This window comes from Amblyraja radiata, chromosome 2, assembly GCF_010909765.2.
Source record: "Amblyraja radiata isolate CabotCenter1 chromosome 2, sAmbRad1.1.pri, whole genome shotgun sequence".
In the NCBI taxonomy this organism is placed as follows: domain Eukaryota; kingdom Metazoa; phylum Chordata; class Chondrichthyes; order Rajiformes; family Rajidae; genus Amblyraja; species Amblyraja radiata.
In genome coordinates, this window is record NC_045957.1 from 122842121 (window position 1) to 122854787 (window position 12667).

Genomic DNA, 12667 nt, shown 5'->3' on the forward strand with positions numbered 1-12667 from the left:
TACATGGATAGGTCAAGTTTGGAGGGATACGGACCAAACGCAGGCAGGTGGGACTAGTGTAGATGGGACATGTTGGTTGGTGTGGGCAGGTTAGAGGGAAGGTAGATACAAAGTGCTGGAGTAACTCAGCGGGACAGGCAGCATCTCTGGGGACAGGGATATGGGCCAAATGGAGGCAGTGGGTTCTAGTGTAGATGGGGCATGTTGGACAGTGTGGGCAAGTTGGTGTGAAGGGCCTGTTTCCACGCCGTGTGACTCAAGTCTCTGGAACTCTATGACCAACGACTCAGCCATGATCACATTGAATGGCGGTGCTGGCTCGAAGGGCCGAATGGCCTACTCCTGCACCTATTGTCTGTTGTCTATTGTCTCTCGTCACCTTCCACAGAAAGCGTGTGAGCATTTGGATTGATTCTGATCCAAGAGTTGACGAAGGTTTGACCCAGTGTTACAGGGTCTATTGGTGGGGGGGGGGGGAATGAGTTGCTGCGTTACTGGCCGTGTCTTACCTGCTCCACCGTCAGTGGAGTGCTGATCTCCTCGCCCCTGAGGATCATCGAGCGATGGGTCAGGACCTCTGCCAGCTGCCCGGGATCCAGACCAAGCAGCTCCGCTGCGCTGCCCAGCGCTGAGAAAAAGACAACCAGGGAGATGAACGGAGGCACCATGCCTGTTTAGTTTAGTTCAGGTTTAGTTTAAAGATACAGCACGGAAACAGGCCCTTCGGCCCACTGGGTCCGCGCCGACCCGCACATTAACACTATCCTACACCCACTAGGGACAATGTTTACATTTACACCAAGCCAATTAACCTACAAACCTGCGCGTCTTTGGAGTGTGGGAGGAAACCGAAGTTCCCGTAGAAAAACCCGCGCACAGGTCACGGGGAGAACGTGCAAACTCCGTACAGACAGCACCCCCAGCGGGATCGAACCCGGGTCTCCGGCGCTGCATTTGCTGTCAGGCAGCAACTCTACCGCTGCGCCACCGCGACTGCCCTCTCCCCTACGCTTCTATAGTTCCGCAGATCGCCGTAGACCACCGCGGTTCACTCCCCCCCCCCCCCCCCCGGTCACTCCCTCTTCTCCCCCTCTCCCAGCAGGCAAGAAATCGCAGGGAGTAGTGGAAGCAGCCCAGACCATCACACAAACCAACCTGTGCAGGAAGGAACTGCAGACGCTGGTTTAAACTGAAGGTAGACACAAAATGCCGGAGTGACTCAGCGGGGACAGGCAGCATCTCTGGAGAGAAGGAAGGGTCTTGACCCGAAACGTCACCTGTTCCTTCTCTCTAGAGATGCTGCCTGTCCTGCTGAGTTACCCCGGCATTTTGTGTCTACCTTCGAGGCAAACCGATCTCCCTTCCGTTGACCCCATCAACACTTTACGCTGCCTTGGCAAGGCCAGCAGCATAATCAAGGACCAGTCGCACCTCCAGTCACTCCCTCTACTCCCCCTCTCACCATCTCCCTTCAGGCAAGAATTCGCAGTCAGTTGAGCTATCAGGAAAAGTTGGGCAGCCTAGTACTTTATTCCTTGGAGCGCAGGAGGATGAGGGGCAATCTTATGCGCTAAGCTCAGTTTTAGTTTACGGCCCTGTGACTCTGTGCAGACCAGCGATCACTCATTCACACAAGTTCTATCCTACACACCAGTGACAATCTACAGAAGCAATACACAATAGGTGCAGGAGTAGGCCATTCGGCCCTTCGAGCCACCACCGCCATTCAATGTGATCATTCCCTGTGTCAGTTCCTGCCTTCTCCCCATATCCCCTGACTCCGCTATCTTCAAGAGCCCTATCTAGCTCTCTCTTGAAAGTATCCAGAGAACCGGCCTCCACCGCCCTTTTAGGCAGAGAATTCCACAGACCCACCACTCTCTGTGAGAAAAAGTGTTTCCTCGTCTCCGTTCTAAATGGCTTACCCCTTATTCTTAAACTGTGGCCCCTGGTTCTGGACTCCCCCAATATCGGGAACATGTTGTTTAAGAAGGAACTGCAGATGCTGGAAAATCGAAGGTACACAAAAAAGCTGGAGAAACTCAGCGGGTTTTGCCCAAAACGTTGCCTTTTTCCTTTGCTCCATAGATGCTGCTGCTTTTTTGTGTACCATCGGGAACATGTTTCCTGCCTCTAGCGTGTCCAAACCCTTAACAATCTTATGTGTTTCAATGAGATCCCCTCTCATCCTTCTAAACTCCACAGTGTACAAGACCAGCAGCTCCATTCTCTCAGCATATGACAGCCATCCCTGGAATTAACCAATTAACCTTCTAACCTGTAAGTATTTGGAGTGTGGGAGGTAATGTCGCCAACCCTCACTCCCAAATAAGGGACAAAAGGTCAAAGTACGGGACAAATTACCGACAGCAATTCGTTGACTGACTCGGCCGTGGCTGGGTGAATGATGAATTGGCCCCGGGTACACAAAGCCCAGCCGGCGGGGCCAGCTGAGGAGTTTTGGCCCGGGGGCCAGACTTTGCGTGTGGCGTCGCGAGGCCCGGGCTAAAACTCCTTAGCTGGCCCGCCGGCTGGGCTTTGTGTTCTGCTGCACGCCGTCCAACTCATGAACCGATGATTGGCCATGAGAAGGAGGGGTGGTGATGGTGTCAGCGGTAAACGAACGACCGACGGGGCCACGGGCGAGGCGCTGCTGCCGCTGCACTCCATGGGCTGCACTACGTCGGGACGGGTGAGGCGGGGCCAGACGCGGCGCTCCGACACGACAGTCCCCTCGACCCGAGTAGTAGCGGTCAAATACCGGACAAGGGCGGTCCCGTACGGGACAAACCAATTTAGGCCAATATATGGGATGTCCCGGCTTATACAGGTCAGTTGGCAACCCTAGTGTGCGGAGCACGTGGGTTTCTTCTGTGTCTTATGGTTACTTTCCAAATTCCAAAGACGTACAGGTTTTTGGGTTAATTGGATTCTGCAAATTGTCCCCAGTCGTGGAGTGATACAGCGTGGAAACAGGCCCTCCGGCCCAACTTGCCCACACCGGCCAACAATGTCCCATCTACACTAGTCCCACCTGCCTGCATTTGGTCCCATATCCCTCCAAACCTGTAATATCCATGTACCTGTCTAAATGCTTCTTAAACGTTGCGATAGTCCCAGCCTCAACTACCTCCTCCGGCAGCTTGGTCCATACACCCACCACCCTTTGCAAGAAAAAGTGACCCCTCAGATTCTTAGTAAACCTTCCCCCCCCCCCCCACCTTAAACCTACGTCCTCTGGTTCTCGATTCCCCTACTCTGGGCAAGAGACCTTGTGTATCCAGTGGATCTACTTGTCTTGTGTGGGGGATAGTGTTAGTGTGCGGGGATCGCTGGTCGGTGCGGACCTGGTGGGCCAAAGGGCCTGTTTCCGCGCTGTATCTCTAAACTAACAGTAAACTAAACGTGAACATTGACAGTGGTTGGGGAGTGAGCTGACTAAGCACCCGGAAACACCACCCCCCCCCCCCCCAGACAGACTCCTGAGGCAAAGTGAGGTGTGGGGGGGGTGTGGGTGGGGGGGGGGGGTGTGGGGGTGGGGGGTCGGGGTGTGGGGGGGTGGAGGGAGGGTACAGGTGGGCTATACCTGCTTTGCAAGAGACCTGCGCTCCCCCCGCTGTGACAAACTCCACATTGCCCAGGTGAAGAATGCCCGCCAGCAGCTTCAACACCTCGCGACGCTCCTCAACGCTGAACTTCATCACTTGCATCGCCGCCTGCAAACACAGAGAGAGAGAGAGAGAGAGAGAGGGAGAGGGAGAGAGAGAGGGAGAGAGAGAGAGAGAGGGGGAGGAGAGGGAAGGGGAGGGAAGGGGAAAGAAGGGGGGGGAGATAAGACAGCGAGTGAGAGAGAGGGGGGACAGAGAGGGGAAGAGAGGGAGGGGGAGAGATACCAGGAAGAGAGAGGTGGTGGGAGATGGAGGGAGAGAGACAGAGACAGAGAGAGACAGAGAGAGAGAGACGGAGGGAGAGACAGAGACAGAGGGAGAGACAGACAGAGACAGAGACAGAGACAGAGGGAGAGACAGACAGAGACAGAGACAGAGACAGAGGGAGAGGGAGAGGGGGAGGGGGAGGGAGTGGGAGAGACAGAGGGATAGGGAGAGACAGAGGGATAGACAGAGGGAGAGGGAGAGGGAGAGGGATAGACAGAGGGAGAGAGGGATAGACAGAGGGAGAGGGAGAGGGAGAGGGAGAGGGAGAGGGAGAGGGAGAGGGAGAGGGAGAGGGAGAGGGAGAGGGAGAGGGAGAGGGAGAGAGAGGGGGAGAGGAAGAGGGAGAGGGAGGGATGGAGAGGGAGAGGGGGAGGGAGGGAGGGAGAGGGAGAGGGGGAGAGAGAGGGAGAGGGGGAGAGAGAGGGAGAGGGAGGGATGGTCACATTTTCTATTCACACCAGGATTTAAGGACGTTAACTGTGAAATAAGTTAAACTGTTTTTAGATAAATTAATAATTTTATTAAAAATACAATCAACAGAGGTACTTTTTAAGAAGTTTTTTTAGAATCACAGTCTTTCTGCCTGACCTGCTGAGTTACTCCAACACTCTATAAGTTCATCTCATAAGTGATGGGAGCAGAATTAGGCCATTCGGCCCACAAGTCCACCATTCATTCACGGCTGATCTATCTCCCCCTCCTAACCCCATTCTCCTGCCTTCTCCCCATAACCCCTGACAACCAGACTATCTTTAGCGCAGGAGGATGAGGGGTGATGTCATAGAGATGTATAAAATCATGAGAGGAATAGATCAGGTAGACGCACAGAGTCTCTTGCCCAGAGTAGGGGAATCGAGGACCAGAGGACATGGGTTTAAGGTGGGGGGGGGAAATTTAATAGGAACCCGAGGGGTAACTTCTTCATGTAAAGGCTGGTGGGTGTATGGAATGAGCTGCCGGAGCAGGCATGTCTATTAAGGTACATGGATAGGACAGGTTTAGTGGGATATGGACCAAATGTAGGCAGGTGGGACTAATGTAGCTGGGACACGTAGGCTGGTGTGGGCAAGTTGGGCCGAAGGGCCTGTTCCCACACTGCGTGACTCTAAGACTGGGTCAGCATGGACAGATTGGGCTGAAGGGCCTGTCCTATGGCTTTAAACATGAATGTAAAGTAAGAGAGAACGTCTACTGCAGAGAGAATGCGATGAGTGTAAATCGCCACAAGGCCTGCCCACGAAGGCCTGGATAGAGTGGATGTGGAGAGGATGTTTCCACTAGTGGGAGAGTCCAGGACCAGAGGGCACAGCCTCAGAATTAAAGGATGTTTCTTTAGGAAGGTGGAGGATGATGAATTAGTCAGAGGGTGGTGAATCTGTGGAATTAATTGCCACAGACGGCTGTGGAGGCCAAGACAATGGATATATTTAAGGCAGATTCTTGATTAGTACGGGTGCCAGTGGTTATGGGAGAGAAGGCAGGAGAATGGGGTTACGAGGGAGAGATAGATCAGCCATGATTGAATGGTGGAGTGGACTTGATGGGCCGAATGGCCTAATTCTGCTCCGGTCCCTTATGAACTTATAACGAGATGTATAAAACCGCCCGGCAACAAGTTTATAGACCTTACCATGACCTCCTGAAAGGTCTGTTTGTCATCAATCGAACTGTCCAATGCGTAGCTGGACTGTCTCAAGTAATAGTAATTCTCCTGCTCTGATAAATAACACATTTCTGCAGAATAAAAATAAGTATATATGTCATTCAGTCTAATACAGGACATTCCTTATGACGGTTCAGATTAACGGCAGTCTAAAGAGTTATCAACATTTCACATTTTACATTTTACATTTTCATTACTTTCACATTTTAATGCGTCTGTGGAATTCTCTGCCTCAAGGGGCTGTCCCACTTGGGCGACCTATGCTACGAGTTTAGAAGAGTTTGCCCTCGACTCAAACTCGCACCATGGTCGACATGAGGTCCTAGGAGATCGCTGCAACTCTCCTTCATGCTCGAGTGAAGTTCCAGCTAGGTCGCGGAAAACCTTTCAGCACGTTGAAAAATTTTCCGCGAGTAAAATTTGGTCGGCACGGGTCTTTTGAACTTGTAGTGCAGTGGAGTGGGGCCGCTATTTAGTTACAGGCGGTCGAGGGCAGCCGTAGGCAGTCTCCTTTGCTGATCGGCCATTTTGATTGGCTCGTTGGAGTTATCACGACCAAGGAAAACCGACCGGTAATGTTAAATGTCCACTAAACTTTATTAAACTTTAACCCCACCCCCCCCCTATCTCTCCCCTTCTCCACGCGAGTGCTTTCCAGGCAAGTGCCCTCGAGCTTGAAGGTCGAAGGCTCTCTTCTGGACTCGCAGATTAGGTCGCACAAGTGGGGCAGCCCCTTCAGAGGGCGGTGGAGGCCGGTTCTCTGGATACTTTCAAGAGAGAGCTAGATAGGGCTCTTAAAGATAGTGGAGTCAGGGGATATGGGGAGAAGGCAGGAACGGGGCACTGATTGGGGATGATCAGCCATGATCACATTGAATGGCGGTGCTGGCTCGAAGGCCCGAATGGCCTAATCCTGCACCTATTGCCTATTGTCTTAACACATTGTCTGCGTGGGTGTTCTCCGGGTACGTCATTTTCCTCCCACATCCGTAAGACGTGCGGGTTTGTAGGTTAATTGGCCCTCTGTAAATTGCCCCCTGGTATATAGGGAGTGGATGTGAAGGTGGGATAACATGGGCGGTCACGGTGGCGCAGCGGTAGAGTTGCTGCCTTACAGCGAATGCAGCGTCGGAGACCCGGGTTTGATCCAGACTACGGGCGCTATCTGTACGGAGTTTGTACGTCCTCCCCGTGACCTGCGTGGGATTTCTCCGAGATCTTCGGTTTCCTCCCACACTCCAAAGACGTGCAGGTTTGTACGTTAATTGGCTTGTGTTTGTTTACTTGGTGTAAGTGCAAATTGTCCCTAGTATGTCTCGGCTTGTGTTAATGTGCGGGGGTTGCTGGTCGGTGCGGTGGGCCTGTAGGGCCTGTAGACAAAAATGCTGGAGAAACTCAGCGGGTGCGCCAGCATCTATGGAGCGAAGGAAATATTTGCTTGGATGACGTTTCGGGTCGAGACCCTTCTTCCCTAACCAGTCTAAAGAAGGGTCTCGACCCGAAACGCCACCCATTCCTTCTCTCCAGCATTTTTGTCTAACTTCGATTTTCCAGCATCTGCAGTTGCTTCTTGAACACTGAATCCGCGCTGTATCTCTAAACTAAACTAAACTAAACTAAACTAATGTGAACGGGTGAGCGATGGTCTTGGAACGTGTGAGAAGGAACTGCAGATGCTGGTTTACGCCGAAGATAGACACAAAACAGCTGGAGTAACTCAACGGGCTTCATACGGGATCTGCTTCATACGGGATCTGCCAACCATCACCACATTTACAAAACAACTCAAAAAATGGTTACTGGAAAATCAAACCTGTATTCATATTCAACCGTAATATAATCATCTGGCAGTCTTTTATTGTTACTTTTTAACTTTATTGTCTGTTTTGTTATGTTTTTTGTTTGTCTTTTGTTTTGTTTTGATTCTTTTCTTATGGATTGAATGTGTTGTGATGTGTTAACCTAGTTTACCAGAGGGACTACAGATGGAAATTAGCCTATAGCTATAATCTTGCGTATTGCATGCAAATGTTTATAAATATGCACGCACTGTCCTTAATAAAAACATCTAAAAAAAATTTAAAAAATAAAAAACGGGACAGGCAGCATCGCTGGAGAGAAGGAATGGGTGGCGTTTCAGGTCGAGACCCTTCTTTAGACTGGTTAGGGAAGAAGGGTCTAGACCCGAAACGTCATCCAATAGTCAATAGTCAATTTTATTCATCACATACACATTTAAGTGCAGTGAAATGGATTTGCCAGCAGCGGTACATTTAAAAAAGAATACACAGGCCGCGAGGGAGGCGACATGGAAAAAGTCACCTCTCCGTCGAGGAGGCGACCGAAAGCGGTTCCCCCCTTCTCCCCCCCCCCCCCCCCCCCCCCTCACCACCCCCCACACATGACACACCAAGAGTCATTAAAACACACATTTGGACACACTTAAAAAAAACAAAAAAAGTCGAAATAACGAACAGGCTGCTGGCAGGGCAGCCGACTCGCAGCGCCCCCACCGATCCATGCCTTCTCTCCAGGCATGTTGCCAGTGAAGTTACTCCAGCTGTTTTTGTGTCTATCTTCGGTCTCAGAGTGGGGTGGAGAGGGAGAGGGAGAGGGATAGATCAGCCATAATTGAATGGCGGCGTAGACGTGATGGGCCGAATGGCCTAATTCTGCTCCTATGATTTACGATCATACTTTCCATAGTTTGTTCAGTCCTTACCTTTCTGCGCTTTATCTGTGCCCACCAGCAGAGCGTAGAAGATGTGATAGTTTCTCTCCCCAGGGTTCTGTCTGACTACACGGTTCTGCACAAAAACAGAAGGAAATAATCTGATTTCCAATATCGGGCCAAACGATAAAATCAATCAATGGCTAGAATTTAATCTGCAGGAAAATAGCAGATCAAAGCCCTGTCCCACGGTACGAGTTCATTCCAAGAGTTCTCCCGAGTTTGCCCTGATTCGAACTCGGAGATTTACGGTAATGGCCGCTCGTCGGTACTCGGGGCTCTCGTGGACATTTCTCAACATGTTGAAAAATCTTCACGAGTCTTCCCGAGCTTGCCAGCTGTTAGCGAGTCTTCCCGATCGCCTGCCGTTAGCGTTACGAGCCGCTAAGAGACGTCCCCGGGCTCCGACGTACCCGCTACGTTCATTCTCTGTGCTTACCACGAGTTTGTTTTTTTTTTTTAAACTCGGGAGAGCTCTTGGAATGAACTCGTACCGTGGGACAGGGCTTTAACTGTTAAAAGTTTCAATCAGAAAATATCCTTACCTTTTCTAATAAATCTTTGTTTCAAAAATGTCAGTCAAGAGAAATAATTCGCAAAGCAGATTTTTTTGATAATCAACGACAAATTTGGGGCGTCACGGCGGCGCAGCGGGAAGAGCCACTGCCTCACAGCGCCAGGGACCCATCCGGTTCTATCCTGACCTTGGGAGCTATCTGTGTGTGTGTTTGTGTGGAGTTTGCACGTTCTCCTCCCACACTCCAAAGACACGCAGGTTTGTGTGTTAATTCTCGTGTTTATGGGGTGGGATAACCTTGCGGTGCAGGCTCGAAGGGCCGAATGGCCTCCTCCTGCACCTATTTTCTATGTTTCTATTTTCTATGAACCGGTGTGATTGGGTGATCGGCGAGGCCTCGGTGGGCCGAAGGGCCTGTTTCCATCGAGTATCGTTCAATTACGGGCTGTGGTTTCCTCCCACATCCCAAAGATGTACAGGTTTGTAGAAGTTAATTGGCTTCGTTAAATTTATTCCCGACTCTGTGTAGAGTCTTTCATTCTGAGGCTGCGGCCTCTGGTCCTAGACTCTCCCACTAGTGGAAACATCCTCTCCACATCCACTCTATCCAGGCCTTTCACTGTTGGAATCGATCGAGAACATCAGTCGTTTGAACGTAAATGGGGATCATTGTCAGAACATACGATGAGCGTTTGTCGGCACTGGGCCTGTACTCGCTGGAGTTTAGAAGGATGAGGGGGTACCTCATTGAAACGTACAGAATAGTGAAAGGCCTGGATAGAGTGGATGTGGAGAGGAAGTTTCCACTAGTGGAAGAGTCTAGGACCAGAGGTCACAGCCTCAGTATTAAAGGACGTTCTTTTAGGAAGGAGACGAGGAGGAATTTCTTTAGTCAGAGGGTCGTGAATCTGTGGAATTCAATGCCACAGAAGGCTGTGGAGGCCAAGTCAATGGATATTTTTAAAGCAGAGGTAGATAGATTCTTAGGTCGACAAAAGTGCTGGAGAAACTCAGCGGGTGCAGCAGCATCTATGGAGTGAAGGAAATAGGCAACGTTTCGGCCCGAAACGTTGCCTATTTCCTTCGCTCCATAGATGCTGCTGCACCCACTGAGTTTCTCCAGCATTTTTGTCTACCTTCGATTTTCCAGCATCTGCAGTTCCTTCTTAAACAATAGATAGATTCTTGATTAGTAGGGATGTCAGGGGTTATGGGGAGAAGGCAGGTAGAGAGGGCAAGATAGATCGGTCATGATTGAATGGCGGAGTAGACTGGATGGGTCGAATGGCCAAACTCTGCGCCTAGAACATTGGAGCATTTCTCGATTGGATTGGTGTAGGGTGAAGGATACAATCTATGATCCGGCCTCCCTGAATGTTGCCCTGGCGACAGAAGTTCAGCTGGATGAATTTCCCGAACCGGCTGGAGTTGTTGTTGTAAACAGTCTTGGCGTTGCCGAATGCTTCCATGATTGGGCTGTTGAACAAAAAGTCTCGATTAGAATTAAGAGTCAAAATTCAGGCTGGTTTCACCCAAAATATTAACCCCACGCCGATGGAATAGTTGGTCATGGAGTCGTTAGTCATCGCTTTTTATGAGCGGCACGTTGGCGCAGCGGTAGAGTCGCTGCCCCACGGCGCCAGAGACCCGGGTTCCATCCTGACCACGGGTGCTGTCTGTGTGTGTGGTGTTTGCACGTTCTCCCCGTGACCTGCGTGGGTTTTCTCCCCGGGTGCTCACAGGTTCAACGGTTCACCAATGATAGGAGCAGAATTAGGCCATTCGGCCCATCAAGACTACTCCACCATGGCTGATCTATCTCTCCCTCTCATCCCCATAGAATCCTTCCGAACCTTCTGCATTTTGTAGTCGGCAGGGCAGTACTCTGCATATCGCCAACTTGGACAACTTTTACATTTTATCAAGCCAATTAATCAATCCAATTAACCTACGAACCTGTACGTCTTTGGAGTGTGGGAGGAAACCGAAGATCTCGGAGAAAACCCACGCAGGTCACGGGGAGAGCGTACAAACTCCGTACAGACAGCGCCCGTAGTCGGGATCGAACCCTGATCTCTGGCGCTGCATTTTGCTGTAATGCAGCAACTCTACCGCTGTACCACCATGACTGCCCAATAGGGTGTCCCGGTTTCCTCCCACACGCCAAACACATACAGGTTGGTAGGTTAATTGGCTTCGGTAAAAATTGTAAATCGTTCCCCGTGTGTCAGTGTGCGGGGATCGCTGGTCGATGTGGACTCGGTTGGCCCAAAGGGCCTTTTCCGCGCTGTATCTCTAAATTAATCTAAAAGCCCGGAAACAGGCCCTTCGGCCCAACTTGCCCATGCCGACCGTCGTGCCCCATCTACACCAGTCCCACCTGCCTGCGTTTGGCCCGTATCCCTCAAAACCTGTCCTATCCATGTACTTGTCTAACTGTTTCTTAAACGTTGGGATAGTCCCTGCCTCAACTACCTCCTCCGGCAGATCGTTCCATACACCCACCACCTGTTGCATTTGCCCCTCAGGTTCCTACTAAATATTTTCCCCTCAGCGTAAATAAACATTAGACAATAGACAATAGGTGCTGGAGTAGGCCATTTGGCCCTTCGAGCCAGCACCGCCATTCAATGTGATCATGGCTGATCATCCCCAATCAGTATCTGGGCTACACGTCTTCCCACCCTGCCCCCTGTAAAGACTCCATCCCCTACTCCCAATTCCTCCGCCTACGCCGCATCTGTTCCCAGGATGAGACATTCCACACCAGGGCATCGGAAATGTCCTCGATCTTCAGGGAACAGGGATTCCCCTCCGCCACCATAGATGAGGCTCACACCAGGGTCTCATCCATACCCCGTAACAATGCTCTCTCTCCCCATCCCCGCACTCGCAACAAGGGCAGAGTCCCTCTGGTCCTCACCTTTCACCCCACTGGCCGCCAAATACAACACATAATCCTCCGCCATATCCGCCACCTCCAACGTGACCCCACCACTCGCCAGATCTTCCCATCTCCCCCCATGTCTGCCTTTCGCAAAGACCGCTCCCTCCGCAACTCCCTCGTCAATTCTTCCCTTCCTCCCGCACCACCCCCTCCCCGGGCACTTTCCGTTGCAACCGCAAGAAATGCAACACCTGTCCCTTCACCTCCCCCCTCGACTCCATTCAAGGACCCAAGCAGTCGTTCCAGGTGCGACAAAGGTTCACCTGTATCTCCTCCAACCTCATCTACTGCATCCGCTGCTCTAGATGTCAGCTGATTTACATCGGGGAGACCAAGCGTAGGCTGGGCGATCGTTTTGCCGAACACCTCCGCTCAGTCCGCAATAACCTACCTGAACTCCCGGTGGCTCAGCACTTCAACTCCCCCTCCCATTCCCAATCCGACCTCTCTGTCCTGGGTCTCCTCCATTGCCAGAGTGAGCAACAGCGGAAATTGGAGGAACAGCAACTCATATTCCGTCTGGGGACCTTGCGTCCGTATGGCATTAACATTGAATTCTCCCAATTTTGCTAGCCCTTGCTGTCTCCTCCCCTTCCTTAACCCTCTAGCTGTCTCCTCCCACCCTCCCATCCGCCCGCCCTCGGGCTCCTCCTCCTCCTCCCCTTTTCCTTCTTTCTCCCACCCCCCATCAGTCTGAAGAAGGGTTTCGGCCCGAAACGTCGCCTATTTCCTTCGCTCCATAGATGCTGCTGCACCCGCTGAGTTTCCCCAGCAATTTTGTGTATCCCCAATCAGTACCCCGTTCCTGCCTTCTCCCCTTATTTCCTGACTCCGATATCTTTAAGAGCCCTATCTAACTCTCTCTTGAAAGCAT

General features: G+C 51.4%; 1 protein-coding gene across 1 annotated transcript in view; it reads right to left on the reverse strand.

The window, feature by feature from the left end:
* myo10 (myosin X) overlaps positions 1–12667 on the reverse strand; it is a 204671-nt gene that overhangs the window by 76077 nt on the left and 115927 nt on the right. The window contains 6 exon segments of the mRNA XM_033040061.1: positions 510–628; positions 3587–3716; positions 5566–5669; positions 8321–8405; positions 8875–8888; positions 10198–10322. Of these exon segments, the coding sequence (XP_032895952.1) occupies positions 510–628; positions 3587–3716; positions 5566–5669; positions 8321–8405; positions 8875–8888; positions 10198–10322 (577 nt within the window).